This window comes from Lonchura striata, chromosome 4, assembly GCF_046129695.1.
Source record: "Lonchura striata isolate bLonStr1 chromosome 4, bLonStr1.mat, whole genome shotgun sequence".
NCBI lineage: Eukaryota > Metazoa > Chordata > Aves > Passeriformes > Estrildidae > Lonchura > Lonchura striata.
The window spans coordinates 70156125-70173026 of record NC_134606.1 but is presented as its reverse complement, the minus strand read 5'-3'; the positions used below and the strand labels follow the sequence as shown (position 1 = coordinate 70173026).

At 41.5% G+C, this 16902-nt stretch overlaps 2 protein-coding genes and 1 long non-coding RNA gene across 7 annotated transcripts in view; 1 reads left to right on the top strand and 2 right to left on the bottom strand.

Moving 5' to 3' along the window:
• USP53 (ubiquitin specific peptidase 53) overlaps positions 1-6390 on the top strand; it is a 28840-nt gene extending 22450 nt beyond the window's left edge. For all 5 annotated transcript variants that reach the window (XM_077783050.1, XM_021554974.3, XM_021554975.3 and 2 more), the window contains 2 exons: positions 1904-2009; positions 2784-6390. In XM_077783050.1, the coding sequence (XP_077639176.1) occupies positions 1904-2009; positions 2784-3786 (1109 nt within the window). In that variant the 3' untranslated portion in view covers positions 3787-6390. The remainder of the gene's footprint in view (positions 1-1903; positions 2010-2783) is intronic.
• A 1454-nt stretch (positions 6391-7844) lies between these two features.
• LOC110484351 (uncharacterized) lies at positions 7845-8990 on the bottom strand. The gene is made up of 2 exons (XR_002467729.2): positions 8744-8990; positions 7845-8419 (listed from the first exon to the last, which is right to left on the bottom strand). It is a non-coding gene; the product is annotated as an uncharacterized LOC110484351 (long non-coding RNA).
• A 2029-nt stretch (positions 8991-11019) lies between these two features.
• On the bottom strand, positions 11020-12903 carry FABP2 (fatty acid binding protein 2). The gene is made up of 4 exons (XM_031504619.2): positions 12837-12903; positions 11997-12169; positions 11295-11402; positions 11020-11070 (listed from the first exon to the last, which is right to left on the bottom strand). The coding sequence occupies exons 1-4, from the start codon at positions 12901-12903 to the stop codon at positions 11020-11022; spliced, it is 399 nt and encodes a 132-aa protein (XP_031360479.2).
• Positions 12904-16902: the final 3999 nt, after the last annotated feature.

The following is a 16902-nucleotide window of genomic DNA, read 5'->3' as shown; positions in this document are numbered from 1 at the left end:
CGTGTTCTGTCTGTGCAAATGGAGATATATTAGACTAGACCTTGTTGGTTCTACCTGTGGGCTTAGTCCTACCTGTAGAATGGCTGTTAATCTCCTGAAAATCTGGATTGGCTACCCAGATGTGAAAATAGACGTCTGTAAATCTTAAAAGCAGACAGGTTTATATGTCAGAACAAAATTACCTTTCATTTATTGCTCAGCTCTCAGTGACTCATTGACAAGGATGCGGGGCTCCATCTGAGCAGGGCTTGTGTGTCCCATACTTAGGTTTGCAGAGAACGTAGAGCCAAAATTCCCAATCGAGCCGGCGTCTGTTTTTAACCGTGCATGGCTGTCCTGTCAGCAGAAGGAAAATAACACATCTATTTTTAAGTTCGCTGGAATTCCGCGGGCACAAGGCACCTGGCGCGGCTGATGTGCCCGGGAGCCGCTCGCTGGCCTCCGCTGCCGCCTCCCGGCCGCCTGCCGCACTGCCCGGGAGCCTGCGGGCTCCTCCGGGGGTCGGAGGGAAAATCATCACGGCCTGCAGCAGAATGAAATGTTTCTGTGCCAAATATTACCTCCCTGTTGGTTATCTCACTGTTAGCCAGCTCCGTGGCATACAAGAAGTTTTGAACTCTCAGGTTAATTATTTGTTCCGTGCATGGGATCATTCAGTAAGAATATTTTCCCAAAAATATGATTTCTAAGGTGGTGGTATTGTTTATTGTGACTTTTTTTTTTTTTTTTCATCTTAAGACTTGAGGAAAGCCGTAAGGAGGCTTTGTCTCTTGAGCTGTGTGCTGCTTTAGCCTTTACTACCTGTGTTCTTGGTCAAAGATTTCATGTCTTTAGTCTCACGTCACCTAAAAACAGGGCAGATATTGACCCCAAAAACGAGCATCACCAAACAGCAACACTCAAAGTTTTCACTTTACTTCTGCTCTGTTCATGTGTTCGTGAGTCTAAAGTTCCAAGACTTTAAATATTTAAACTTAGGGAAATAACAAGTGAAATAGGTATAGCACTTATGAGTGTATTCTGTACATAGACAAAATAAGCCATTGTATTAATAATAACAATGATAAAAATAAGAAGCCATTCCTTTGAGTGGCTTCAGAGCAGGTGGCTGATATTAGTGGGCTAATCATGGCATTAGGAAGACTTGGAGTGTCTATCTCTCAACAAACAGATTGCTGCTTGTCACTTGCCAAGTGAGTATTTTATGCTGTGTGGTGTTGACAAAAAATACTTCAATGCTTCCTTTATTTTCTGCTCACTAGGAGTGTATTTTCAGGGAATGATTCTTTGCCTAGGAATAAAAGGAACTTCTGGAGTGGGAGTACAGTGGTGCTGGCCCAGGCATTCAGCGCTGTGTGTTTGGGGCACGTGGGTGAATGTTCTCTTTGTCTGCCCAGTGTCACTGTGAGCCTTACAGGCTGCTCTAGGGTTTGAGTTGTTAAAACCCACAAACAACAGAACAACCTAAACCAGTCCCAATCTCTGCAGTATTAATTCTGTTTAATTATTGTAACACAAAATGAATTTTTAGAAGTCATAGTTCTTATTTTGTTGTTTAAATTACTTGGGATGTTTGAATAAACACCATTTTAAGAAAAACTTCCTTTGAAAATGTGCTTTTAGCTAGATTAAATATTAAGGTGATCTTGAAAGTATGTCTACAGGACTTCAAAATTGTGATAATTACCTATTTTCTGGCAACAGGAAAATGCAGAAAATTTCCTCCAGATTCTAAGATCTGACCTTCCGTGCAGATTATCTTCAAAATGGTTATTTTGACTAATATCAAATCTTGAAAGAGAATGTTCTGTTGTATTTTGTTTCTGTAATCTCTGAGGAATCACAAAGAAGGAATTGGATTGTACATCTGTTAATTTGGAAATATTTTCTTTTCTAACCACAGATTTAAAGAAAGACCAGATAAATTCTGAAGTTAACTACAGACCTCATCCTCATGTTGGTTTCCCAACAGAACTACATTTGCAGGTGCCCAGTCCTCCAGTAAAGAGGTAACCAGTACTGACATATTTCTCTGTAATAGTTTAAGAAATAATGATTTTTGTTATACTACAATGAGCAATATTAAGCATTGACAAGTCAAGGCACTCAATATTTTTGATGGACAATTCCTTTTAAATTTTGCATAATTCATGGGTCTAAATTCTCTCTGTCTTTAATTTTGATGCAGACAATGTCAACAAATAGCTTAAATGGTTTGAAACCATCTTACCAGAAAGAGGAATTTAACATTTTTCAGGTTGGAGTTATATGCAACATGCAGTGATTAACCAATTTTTGGTTAGTGGAGTCACCCTATAAAGCCTTGAAATGTTTGTCTGGAAGGGGGGAAAGAGTTAATTTGTGTTTAGAAGCTACTGCTGTATCTTGTTTCTAATATGAACTCAGTGCTCAGTATCTCCTAAAAACTGAGAATCTAAATACAAATGTATCAACTTCAAGTAGCATCCAGTATTTGAAAAACAGATGTATCAGAGTCACAAGGATGTTTAGAAGAGAGCAGAGGTCAGATTTGATTTAGTCCTGAATGTTGAAGGAATTTATCTTACCTTCTTGGGGCACATTTACATTTCAAATGAAAGAAACTCTGGAGTAATTTAATACAACTCCAACTCCAAGGGCTGTATCCTATTCAACAGGTCCTGTCTTGTCAGTTTGAATATTTCAGCAGTTTTACAAAAGCTTTATTTGAAAAAATCCCTGTTATATGAGCCTTTTCATATGTTTTTATGGATACTCACATCCTGCACGGTTTTGTATTTTAGAGCTGAAATGCCTGAGACCAACAGGAAATTTTTCCCATCATCAGCTCTCCAGCCAGCTGTCAAAGAGATTGTCAAGTCAGACAGCAGGAACAAGGCAAACGAACCGAACCCTTGCGAGTGGCTTAACGCAGAGAGGTTTGAGAAGCTGAACGGGCCGGTGTATTGTACAGACAGTGTGTCCCACCCCTTCCCAGACAATGCCTGTGGCAGGAAGCCCATCCACAGCGACTTTCCCCCCCCTGCCCAGCCACAGTCCCATCACACAAGAAATCTGTCCCATCACACTCTGGGTCCCAAGGTGGGGCTGGTGCCCTGTGCGCCTCAGAGCCTGCCGGAAAGGCCGGTGGTGCCGCCCGCCCCTCCTGGCGAGCACACGGGGCACCCGCTCCGGAGGGCAGACCCCCTCTGGGTGCCTGAAGCTGTGTACCAGAACATTCCTCCCCCCTTACCTCCGAAGAAATATGCTCTGAGCACTTTGGCAGGGTCAGAGAATAACTCGGTAGCAGATGTAAAATCAACGGCAGCATTGCGAAATAGTCCATTAAGGCAAACAGGTGCACCTTCAAAATCTGCATCAGAAGCAAGCGCAGTCCCAGCTGAACAAAGGCTTAAAGAGCCCTTTCCAGGGAACGAAGTGTTTGTTCATAAACCGGATTCTCCACCTCGCTTATCAGTTAATGAGTTCTGGACTGTGTCTGAGAACATGTTGAAGAAAGGATCTCGTCACACAGGACCCAGCCCTGGCTATGTGGATGGGAACGACAGCGTGTCCCTAACCACTTACTTCTCCGTAGACAGCTGCATGACTGACACCTACAGGCTGAAGTACCACCAGAGGCCCAAGCTGTATTTCACAGAGAGCGGAAGCTTCCACAAGGAGAAGCATTCTCCAGCAGCCGCAGTAGATCTGAATGCCACATACCCTGTCACTCTGGAGCCCAGGCATCCCACCTCGGAACAGAGGTACAAGGCAAATGCAGAAGGAATACACTGCAGTCGATAGGTTCTTCAGGAAGCCCACACCTAGATCTGACTTCAGCATTTCATGTAGTCTGTAAAGGGGCACAACCTCAAATCTGTGTGTGTGTTAACCAGGTACCCAGCCGACTGTACTTGCTTAGGAGTTGTGACTGTTCAAACCGATATGCAAATGGAGGCAAAGAGAAGAGGTGCTAAACTTGTGGTTCTTGGATTTGTTACTCTAGTTGCCTTAATGCTTACCTCTGTTACTCAGCTTGTCTTCAGTTTGTATTCCATGTGGTCCCTTGGGTGTGCACACCTTGCAGCAGCGGGATTGGCTGGATGTTACTAATTCTGGAAGATGATGTGGTTAGCTGCAGTGTAAGCAGTGTTCCTTCAGACTGTGGTCACTGTTCTTAGACTAACAAAAGGGATAAGCATGCTACCACAACTAATGCAGTACATTAAGTCATAACAGAGCAGTATTTATCCTCAGAGGTAGCCGGAGGTGACATGGTTTTTTCAAGCAATGTCTCTCAGAGTCTGTGCTTTCACAAACCTTCAAGTGTCTTTAATGCAAGTTTACCCAGAGGATTTATTTTTTATTTGAAAAGCCTTAATAATAATACTTCTTTTAAAACCATTTTGGTTTGCAACTGTTAAATTAGATTTTCAAAGGGAATTGAAGTAAACTGCAGTAATGCTTTCCTATTAATACCTCTGCTCTGTTAGTGTACGTTTTTAAACACATTTATCAGATTTGTTCATCCTTTAAGCTGTATACTTTAACTTATTAAATTTAACTTCCTAAGTTACAAACCAGTATAACAGAATAGGAATGCTAATTTTAAATACAGTTATGCAACTAAGAAAGATTAATTTTGTAAAATTTTAGATGTAATTCCTACTTATGTTGAGTCCTGACTTACTCTACAATTGCATGCAAAGTCAATGCTGCTATTTATTAAACTCCCCTTTTATTTCCAGGTTCATGGGGATCACACATTTGATTTTTTTTTTCCTCTTTTTGGTTTTTTTTTTTTTTTTTTTTTTTACACTAACATGTTTTCCCATTTGGATCAGTCCTACACATGGATATGTCTGCATTAGCAGATCAGGCTGAATGTGCAGCTAGACTGAGACTGGTCGTTAAGGGGGCATGGAAAGAAGTGGTTCCTCTTTCTCTGCTCTGTCACTGTCTCCAGTTTTGGCAGCTCTGGAATTTACCTTGTCTTTTGTTAACCTGACTTATCTCAGTAACAAGGAGGAAGATTTATTTGGCTTTTATCTGGTTAGTTAAATCAGTGCACAAAACCATCTACTGCATGCATGAGGCAGCATAGCAAAGCCTGGCACAACATAAAAGGGTAACATTTTTCCATTATTCACATTGGAGTGTCAACTTGGGGTGCTGCTGATTACACCTAAACATCAATGCCTTTTATTATGAAAATAATAAAAAATCAGAAAAGCTTTTTTTCATGTTTATAACCTTATGTACATGTTTTAGTGCTTCAACCAAATTATGGCAATTGTTTAGCACAATTATCCAAGGTAAACATTTAAACAGTAGTTTTGGTTATTCTGTGGCAAGGTCAGGTTTTCTTTTCTTTTAAATAACATTTACCTTACAGTAGAACTGGAACATTATATATATGCAACAAACCGGGTATCTCAGATTAACCTTTCTACCTTCTTGATCAAAATTTGTTGTAGCACTTGGGAAAAAAAAATGAATTCTAGAATTTATAGTGAAAATACTATGCATTTTTCTGTATGGCTGCTAGTAAACAGCAACTTACAGCAATGATCCTTTTGTAAGAAAATCAACTGAATACAGAAGAACACTAAAAATGTAAGAACTTGGGTGATTCCTATTGTAATATTTTTAAGAGATTTCAGAACCTGTAAATTAAACTTTTCTATTTCATCTAGCCATGTTACATAATATACATAGCCAGTTAAGTACAACTGTCTTCTAATACCTGTGTAAAAACCAAGATTATTGGAATTTGTAAATAATGTATAATTTGTAAAATGTTTTGCAAAAGAAAAAAAAATCTTGTATTTGAAATGACAGTATTTTTATGTATGGATAGCACAGCAACAACTGTGAATGATGTTAGAACACTTATTTTTAAACATGCATAGCAATGTTGATACTTCTCTACCACGAGCAATATGAATGCCTCTTACTGATACCAATGAACTCTGCTCCCAGTAAGCACAACTGGTAAACTCCTGTCCAAAGTAGCTGCAGTAACTTAGGTGTACTTCAGTTTCCTTGCTTAGCTTGGAGCAATCTTAGCAGACAGCTTCCTCTGTGACCCATGTTTACCAGGTATTTCATGATTAAATAGACAGCTAATCAAGGCACCTTCGTTTTTATATTTGCCTCTGCACTCCATGTATGTATGTAATATTTGCTAACTAATATGTGATAACTCGTTTTAACTTACCTAGGGTGCCTATTTATTTTTTTATAAATGTCCCCCTCCAGCTATAGATTTGTATAAGAGCCTAGACAATTTTTGTAACAGTAAAGATATTAACGAGTCTTGTAATTAATATATTTTTCAGTCTTTAGAATTATTTACTTGCAAAGTTCTACTTGTTCAAAATATCAAGATAAAAATTTAAAATCTTTGTTGTCTGTTCTTTTTGTGTTTCATGTTTAAAAAATAGTTGGCTTTCCAAAGCTACATTTTTAAAGTGACAGATAATGCGGCTGCTGATGGGTGAAAGTTTTTGTGGAGATGGTAGTTTGGTTACCTTTTCTGAACAGTAAAATTCATCTTCTGATGAAGTAAGATGATGAATTCATCTTCTGATGAAGTATTTGTTCATAAAGCTATTAACTATATTAAGCTTTTTAAACAGCTATGAAATGCATAAAGCCATTTTTATACCATAATCCCACAGACTTGGTGACAAGTGATTGACAGATACATGAGCTTCTTTACTATCTTCACTAGGGATAAGCAAAATTTACCTGGATCTCTGTACTTAGGAGCTCCATGTGCCTAGGGACCAGCTGGAGCCCAGTGCAGCACCAGCCTGCACTTTGTTAGCTCTTAAGTTTTCTGAGATAAGCAAAACCTTTAATGTCAGATCTGGTTGAAGGAGAAAACTAAATCAGTGGAAGATGTCTTGAAATTCAACTTTCTAAGCCTTTAAATTTCACCTGTCTTCCTTATCAAAATATAAATGGAGTAACATTGCAGTCTTTTCTTGATTGTTCACTGGGGATTTCACTTGTGATATCATGCCAGAAGGGGGGTATAAAAAGTGAACTTGTCTCTTTAATGGCCTCATTCAAAAGCTGGAACCCTCATTCTGGTGTTTGTGAAAATGCAATCACAGTTCAGGCCTCCTGTGCACTGGAGCCAGGATCTCTGAAACCACTCTTATCTACAGGTACCAGCAGTCACGATGATAAATGCCAGCAGGGCACAGCATCTCTGTTCTGACAGCACAGGGCTGACACATGAAACAAACTGCTTCCAGCAGCAAAATTGTCTTTACAATCAAATTAAAGAGCATCAGTCTATTTTTGCATCCTCAATCCTATTTAACTTCATCCTGGCCCATTTTCAGTTATTGTGTGGGAAGACACTGAACCACTCTGCACTTCCAAGTCTCTGCAATCCAGTTATTTTGTTATATGTACTGCTGGAAAAAAAACCAACCACCAAGCATGGACTATACTTCTTGAAATTAGTATTCCCAAGGGAAAAATGCTAAGGAAAACTGAATCCCCTTCATCCATAGCTTGAAAACTTTCTTTCCCCAAATGTGCCTTGACAAAAAGTTCACTCCATGTGCTCAGCCTCTGTTTCTTTCTCCAAAGACTCCAAGAGACTGCTCCCTTTAACACAGGTTAGTGTTCCCTCTAGTGAGACAGAGGAAATTGATGTTGAAAGCTTTTGATTACTGGTCACTGTCTACTTAGACCATCCATGGACAGTGAGGAGGTGGGATCTTTAAGTGTCAGCTGCCAGTGACTCAAGGTTGCTCTTGTAAGCTCCTCCTTCACAGTTTCTAGCAAGGAAATGAGAACCTCATTTATCTTAATCAGTAAGTGAGGACAGGACACTGCTGTTGGGTTAAACACTGACATGTTTATATACGTATATATTTATATCTATAAATAGTGAGCCTGAGAGGGCTCAGTAACTGCTGAAGGTAAAGAAAGAAAAAAAACAGAGAAAGGTATTATAGAAAACCAACCAGCATCAACCCTTCAGGATTAACTTTTCAGAAGCAGAACAGCTGGCCAAGCTTCATCTGTTGAGGGAACATGCCTGAGTTACAACTTCAGTGTACAGAAGAGCTGGGTTTTATTCTCAGCCACTCTGCAGGGTGTCCTTTCAGGGGATTTTATTCACACAGTGCATACTTCCATTTCTGCCCAACAAACCTGTAGGCACTAATCACAAAGCACGGTCAGTCTGTTGTACGTGACCGTTAAGGCACAGTTTAGGACACGTGAACAGGACACAGTAACAGTTGTGACACAGAGATCTATACGGTACAGTACAAAAATGTGCCTCCTCCAGCCAGACTCAAGTGGAGTTGTGTTCCCAGTTGCTTATCCCGCACAAATGGCCCTCCTCTTCCACCGCCTCCGTCCATAAGGTGCGAAATAGGTGAGAATTCCCTTGGTGGCAATGGCCCTACAGGGAACAGAAAAAGTCTGGTTACGTTCGTAGTGCTGCACAGTCCTTCAGAAGACAGTGACATGTAAGAAGCATCAATCACAGTCCTGAACAAAGAACGGATAATAAATCTCACAAACAAATAAATGAAGCTGGGGTGGTTTGGAATCAGTTTCCAGTTTCCTGAGAGGCATTTGTGCTCCCGAGGCCTTCTGAGGCGGGGCTGTGAGAATGCCAAGGCTGCTCCCAGGGTCCCGCTCCTGAAGCGAACCCTTTCCTGCACGGGGCACAGCCCGTCGGGCCTTACCGACCGACCGACCGCCCCCGAACGCCGCTCCTCACCTGGGCCGCGCCCTCAGGGCAGCAGGTAGATAAACAGGAAAAGCGCCAGGTCGAAGAGGATGAAGAGCCACAGGTCCAGCCAGTAGGACTGTCCCGACAGGGACCGCGACACCAGTCGCCCACCATCGTCCTGCTCCCGCTCCGGCCGTTCCGGCTCCCGCGGCCGCCGCCGCGCCGCCGCCTCCATCTCCTCGGGGAAAGGGAACGCAGCGCGGCGGCCCCACCGCGCAGGCGCCAGCGGCTCTTCCGGGTGCGGCGCCAATGAGAGCGGAGCGCACGTACCACGGCCACGCCCCCGGGGTCACGCGCGGCGGCCCCGCCCTCAGCCCCGCTCCTCTCGCCTCACGAAAGCTCCGCCCCCGCCTCAGGAACGCCCCGCCATCCCCGCCTCAGGAACGCCCCGCCATCCCCGCCTCAGTCACTGCCCCGCCATCCCCGCCTCAGTCACTGCCCCGCCATCCCCGCCTCAGGAATGCCCCGCCATCCCCGCCTCAGGCACCGCCCCGCCATCCCCGCCTCAGTCACCGCCCCGCCATCCCCTCCTCAGGAACGCCCCGCCATCCCCGCCTCAGGAATGCCCCGCCATCCCCGCCTCAGGAACGCCCCGCCATCCCCGCCTCAGTCACCGCCCCGCCATCCCCGCCTCAGGCACCGCCCCGCCATCCCCGCCTCAGTCACTGCCCCGCCATCCCCGCCTCAGGCACCGCCCCGCCATCCCCGCCTCAGTCACTGCCCCGCCATCCCCGCCTCAGGCACCGCCCCGCCATCCCCGCCTCAGTCACTGCCCCGCCATCCCCTCCTCAGGAACGCCCCGCCATCCCCTCCTCAGTCACTGCCCCGCCATCCCCGCCTCAGTCACTGCCCCGCCATCCCCTCCTCAGGAACGCCCCGCCATGCCCGCCTCATCCAAAGCCTTCACCATTCCTGTCTCAGTTAAAGCCCTCACCATTCCTGTCTCAGGCACCTCCTTGTCGGGTGGGCTCTTGAAGTAAAGGCGTTGGACGCGGAGAGTATTTCTGCTTGTCCCTCTGTTTTGGGGAATAAGCGACGCTGGTTGTGGATTCCCCAGCGCTGGTGACTGACATTCCTTCCCGGAATGCTGCTGCTCCCTGCCCGGTGAGATGCGGACACTGGGGAAGAGCAGGCGGTCAGTCCTGTTATACCGTGTTGGTCTTGTCCTGCCACCTGTGCCGGGGCTTGTGTGGAAATAAACATTGGCGAATTCGTCCCGATGCGGTTCCTTGGAGAGCAGATGATGCTCTGAGAAAAAACTAGAAGACCTTTTGGGAATCCTGTTGTGAAGAAGTTCAGGAAAATTAAAATTGTTTTAAGATACACTCCTTTCCTTGAAGGTTAGTTGGAACTTGTGCACGGAACAAACGTGGAAAAGTTCATGTGGGTAGTGTATTCTTTTGTGCCTTTTGTTGCAGGAGTAAATAAAAATAAATGAAGTGGCACAACCTGATGTCACACTCACAGCTGGGATGTGCCACCCTCAGTAATTCCAGTGAAATCCATATTGAAATCAGGGCTATCATTTTCGTGTCCAGAAGAATGATAAGAAACCCAGGAGTGTGTGAAACAAAACCTTTCTCTTGCTAGCTATTATACATTTATAGCCTTAATATTAGGAGATATTAAGAGATTTTATTAAGAGATAAGGTAGATTGCAAGCAGGTGCTTCTGAACAGAGCTTACTTTTCTTAAACAAGCACTTAAGGGTAGCAGCTTTCCTTTATCAATTCTGTCAATAGAAATAAGGATGGATTTGTCTTTATATAGGAAGTATTGTTTAAGAATGTATAGTAAATGAAGTATGTTAGATATGGGGCAAAACAATTTAGTACTTCCCTTTTAAGCCTTGTCTGTATTATCTCGTTTATTTTTCGTTTTCCCATAATTTTGCACAATGTTAAATACACAGAGAAACTGTTTCTCAGTATAAATACCTTCGTAAGGAAACTAAGTTTCCATCTGAGAGCTTGTGCAAAAAACTATTGAAGTTCTGCTCATGCAAAATAGTTTCTGCAGCCTTTTGTATTGCGACACTTTGGTGGGACTTGGTACAAAAGCTATTTTAGCGTTTGGTAATGGGAGTTTGCTCATTCAAGGCAAAGCAGTAACATAAAGAACCAGCCCATGTTTTCAGCAGGGCTAGGTAACTGCAGCTAGGGAGGTGTTGTGAGGGGATGCATAGGGAAAGAAAACAACACAGAGGATGTGTAAAAATGGTCTTTTATTGTTCCTTCGTTGTGGTGCAGTTCTGTGTGAAGTGCTTAGGCCCTTTTGAAGAATCTCTTGGACTCAACTCCTTCATATACATAGGTCTGTTAAAAATGAGGAAAGAAAAATCAGTGGCTGGAACTGCAAAGTTTCATTTCCCAGATATGGTTTGTAGACTTTTAAATTCTTTATAGGTAACTGGGAATTTTAACAATAAATAAATGAAGTTATTTAGCTTGAAGAAAATATTTTAAACTTTTAGAAAAGCTTACAATTTTTTTTTTGTTGATTCTATTGCAAACTTGTACGTAAATGACTCTCAACTCACCTGAATGAGTTCATCACCCACGATTTCTCTGGTTGCTTTAAGTACTTTTCCATTGTCTTTTCTGGTAAAAGCAGCCACAAGTTTATTTCCTTCCAGGGTCCAAGCACCCTATGAAGGGGGAAGAAACCCAAATGTTTTGCAACAGTTATAACACTGATTTGGTTTAAAGAGTGTAAAATGCTTAAAAGTGAAAAAAAATATTTAAACAGTGTAATAATGCTTTTTAGAAAGGCTGTAAAAATTAAATTTTAATAAAACCATTGGCTTATTTAAATGTGTACTAGCCAACCTAGGTATTTTTTACTGGTCAATATACCTTATTTTAAATAATTGTATCAACAGAGATTTGTAGTTTCTTAAAAATACCCACTTTGCACTCTAGGTGGACTTTAGTATTAGAAGAAGTAAAATTGCAAATCACGTGGATTTCATCTTGTGAAAATTGCTGCTTGCTCTGTTTTTTGGGCTCTCTGGAGCCCTGAGATCCGTGGTACAGTGTTGAACCTTTAACACTAAAGACTTCCTTGTGCTTTGGTGTATAAGCTGCAAGCATTCCTGAACAGTCAGGTTCAGGAAAATGTAATGTAATTCAGAAGGAGAATTTAAATTAAAAACTAGGAAGACAAATTATTCATCTTGAAATTGCACGTTATAAAGTAATTATCACATATTAAATATTGAACTATATAGGAAGATTCTTACAGAAAGTTCAGTCCCATCAGCCAGGCTGTAGTCAAAGTTGACTCCCAGAGTAAATTCAATCTCTATATTACGGAAGTTGCTGACTTCTTTGACATTAAATTTTTCCCCATTTTGTTGGATGGTGATCTTCAGATTATCATGGGCTCCCAGCTTTCTTTTCATCATGCCAACACCTAAAAAAATCAGTTACCATAAATCAGAAAAAAAAAAAAAACAAACCTCTGGAGCATCAGATTTATCTATTTTAAATCAATCCTGAGAGTTTATTCCAGCATTCTGACCCAAATATTTGTCCTTCAGCTTTCATCAAGGCCATGTTCACTAGTACACATATAATATAAATCACTGTCTTAACTGGAGTAGTTATATTTATGTCCATATAATTCACACTTTGTACAAACTTCAAGTAAATATCAAGATGTTAGAATTACTTGAATCAAGTGTTTCTCTGAAATTGAAGGATGATGATTTCCTCCCTGTTGAATTTTTAAACTGGTTTGATGTTGTCAAAATAATAGTCCAGCTATAAAATTCAGTTTGAAGTTTATCCATTCAAGTTATCTGAGCCTTTTCCTCAAATCTAGACTTAGATATTCTTTTTTTCTGCTGAAATAAATTTGGAATTACTTCAAATGCTTAAGAGTAACTAAGTGTAATTAAAATCAGAACATTTCTCAGCATCTTCCCCCCACCTCAGAATATTTTGAAAATAAATGCAGGGGCAGAGCAGCCAAGAGTGAAAGGACAGGATGGCCTGAAGGTAGTTCTTAGACAGTTTGGGTTTGTATTCATTTGGAGTGGCATTTTCCCTGCAGAAGGGATTGGAAAGGTGAGCCTTACCCAGTGCCTCCATGAACTTCTCATAGTTCTCACTTCTGTCAACTTTCCAAGTGCCGTCGAATGCCATGGCTGTGCTGCAGGAGGGCTGCTCTGCAGGGACGAGTCTGCACAGGGAACTTATGGACTGCCTTATCTTGAGAGCAATGTACTGGATGACGAGGCTGAGTAAAGCTCAACTGATACACTGACCTCTCCAAGGAGAAGTTTCCTGTAGTTTAATCAAATTCCCAGTCCTGACCACACTGCTTGCTGAGTCTCTCTTATTGGCCCCAGATCATGACAGAATCTTTATTGCTTCTCCCATTTAAGAATTGCTAATCCATTCATTCTATCCACAATGTGGGGTAAAGATCAGGTGTCTAGTGAAACTAATAATTAAACTAACAGCACTGCTTGACATTTTCTATCTCAATTGCATCTTTAAGCTTGTGGGAGAGTCTTCAGGCAACAGGAGGTGATATTATAACAAAATAAACACAAGTCTCTACTTTGTCCGTTATAATTTGTTTGGGATCTGTTCTGCTCAGCATAACAAGCATGGGGCAGAGGATTTACTGAATGTCTCCAGGTTGTTGCGTAAAACTCTCCTCTTGCCACCTGTCTAACACTGAGCTGTGAAAATTGGGATGGTAGTGTCTATTCATGTGACCATTTTTTAAATATATGTAGTTTAAATTCTCAGCAGCATCTACAAATTTTCTTCATTACAACATATTCAGTGAAGAAACCAGCCAGATGGAAGGTGTTTAGGCTGTTTACTCCTAAGGGTGATGAGGGAAGTACCTCACAATGTGCATTTCACAACAACATTTAGGTCTTTGTATGTAGTTTTCACATGGAAGTTTTTTCCCACAATTTCACACAGGTTTTGACCACCTGAATAACTCAAAAAACGTTTTAGCTCATGCCCTGTGCTGTGTCAATAATGCATGCCCATCTGCCAGCTCAGACAATGAGCAGACTTTATTCTAAGAGTCAGATTATCTGTTTTTACTGCACTGGTGTGTGTCTTGACCTTTGTTGTTATCACTGGCAGTCTTACGTGATATGTGTAGTATATATACATAAACACCCAGTGTTGAGTTACAGTTCATCCAAGCTGTTACATAACAAAACTGACAACTCTCTTTACAGTCTTTGCAGAAAGGTTCCTTCTGGCAGTGGTTGTAGTGCAGCTTCTGCTCTGTTTAGTAGAAAATCAAGGTATAAAACAATGTGAGTTGCTCAATATGACAAAATATGACTGTTTTTCACATGTACTAGAACCATGCAATCTTCACTTCATTTAGAATTCTTTTGTCTTCCTGTAGTAGCTCATTCTCCTTCTAACACCACAATTAGAATCAGTTTTGTAGATTTTCTTGGTTGAACTATTCCACCTTTTTCCTTCTTCTGTCTCCCTCTTCCTTGTATGGTTTTCAGAACTACAGCTTTTTCTTTGATGGTGCATTGAAATCTTGTTTTCTATTATTGCTTTTTTCATGACAGTTTTGAAAGCAAACGGTATGTTCTTGGCTTTGTGGCTTTCTCCAACGTGTCAGCTTTCAGAACACTGAAAATGGACAAACTTACTTTGATCTTTAGATAAAGTGGATGGCAATAAATTATTAACTTATATGATTATGCCAACCTCATCCTGCCAATCTATGATATTGTAGCAAGGTGTATTGTGATGGCAATTTACAGTGAAGTTCCAAAGATCAGGGTGACAAAACGGCTTTTGCAGTGGGTTGTATTCATCTCCCCTGATTTTTGTTTAGTGGCTTATATTCAAGTTGTGCTGACTAAAATTAGCTATAACAGTAGAACTGTTGGGTTGGTTAAGGCTTGGTGCCAGCACAAACATAATATACTCATGAAAATATTGATTTCTATAAAAAGAGACTAATCCCTGATAAAACCATGCAGATTGTGCAGTATTTATGAGTGTTTTCTCTTGAATGATTCTGCATTATGTCTTGGGTTGCAAAGATGGATCCCTTACTGGGAAGTTTTACTAAGCATTTGGTTCACAATACTCAATTCTGTATCAATGTGGTAAATGGACAATTCTATGCCAGTAAAGCCAATTTAAGCCTAGCAGTGGGTGACCTAGCAACCAGGAGCTTGATGGAGCCTAACTAATGCCATGTCTTGGAGAAATAATTTCAAAGTACATATTGCAGATGGGTGTTGCATTGCAGCAGGAATACATCCTGCTTGAGCTAGATGGTGTTCTGCTCCAGCTGCCTGTTTGCTGAATTTCTGCTTTTATTTTTGTTCAAGGAGAATCTCCTGGATACTGCTAATGTGAAATCTGTTCAGCAAGAGAATTCAGCATTTGAGGATTACCTAGAAATTTCCAGTGAGTATAGATCCATTTGTGTGAATAGTTAGCAGTGGGCTGTGGGTTTTAAAGCTTGCTCCTAACTGTATACACTGCTTTCTAATTCCTGTGTAATGGCTCTGATCCATGAAGTGCTGCATTTTTGAGAGATTTTTACTGGAGAGAACTAAAGTGCAGGAGTTAATAAGACCCAGGCTGAAAAAATCTAGAAGCAAAATTTAGGATTAAAATAGGAACAACCCTGGTATTTACTTTGTCAGTTTCTATATGCTAAAATGATTCCTAGGATTACATAGAATAATAGAATCTGGCCTTGTTTCAATGAAAAAAGGGCGGCAGTGAAAAATTGCCAATAAAAGTAAGTGTGCTTTTCCAGAAAAGGTTCAATGAATCTCCGAGTATTAGTGCCATTGACACTTGCCACACAGAGACTGATGTAACAGTTACCCTGTGGGGCTTTTTGTGAGGCTTTTCTAAGGGTATTTAAATTTATACCTGAATATTCCTGTATTCCCCAATTTCTTTTTGTTTAGAATATGAAATGTGATCATAGAGTGGGGTCAAGTTGTAGTCCAGGGAACTAAGAATGTACAGTATTGAAAGTCTGCATCAGTCATTTCAGTTTCTCCAAAATCTGAACTACACTTTTGTGACTGTGAATGTGAGATTCCATAAGTCTGTCCCTAAAGCTTACTATCAGAACAAACTTACTTGTGAGGTTTTTCCTAAAAATCTTAATGGGCAAGGTTTCATGGGAATGTGAAATGCAGTAGCTGTCACCACTGCTGCTAAAAATGTGGCTGGAGGAAAGATCTTTTGTCTTTTCCATTTGTTAATGAGGTATCAGATTTGTACAAGAAGAGAAAGACCTTGTGTGATGTTCGTTCACCCCTTCAATAAAAATGCCCTCGCTCAAGGTCCTGTTCTTTCCAGGGCTGGATGAGAGATGGATCCCAGCACTCCTGCTGCAAGCACTGCCACTTCTCAGAAGGGAATTCAAAACTCCAGCAGGCCAGAGTGGCTGGGCAGCAGCATGACTGGGCTGGTGAGGGGGTGGAAAGGTTGTAGTCCCAACAGCAAATAGTGACCTGATATTTGCAGATATGCACAGGCACTTGTGCAGTTGCACTCATAAATTGCAGTTGCTTTGAGCAAACAGTGCTTGTGTTTTGTGCTGAGCTAAATCTGGCCCTTCATAACTTCTTGAATGAGCCTGCTGTTTGTTAGGGATGTACATACTTCTTGGTTTTGCCTAGAGCTAAAAAAAGTCAAGCCAGAAGTGTTGCTGTGAAGGGCCTAATAGGCAAAGAAGAGAAATTGCCAAGAAGCCCACTGGTCCAGAATTACTTCTAGGATCAGCAGTTTCCACAAGATGAGGCTTTGGTTGCAAGAAAAGAATTTTTTCCACAGTTTTGGTTGAGGTCACTGGGCTGACTATTTCTATCTCTCTTGCAATTGATATCCCCCAGGCACTGATCTAGGGGGACAGAGGATGAGGATACATCTGTGTAACTCTTGTATGTGCTGGTTCTGCTTTCTGTCAGAAATAAACTGGTTTCTGACAGCTCTCAGGAGGTGCAGCTCCAGTGCTCTCTAGTGGTCAGTGGCATTGAATTATTTTTCGTGGGTTTGAAACAAGAACTATTTACTGCTGGCTGATCTCAGTAGTACTCAGAAGTATCTTGATATTAACAGATATTTTTCTCTTCAGGATTTCTAGGAACTAGAAAAGTTACTATG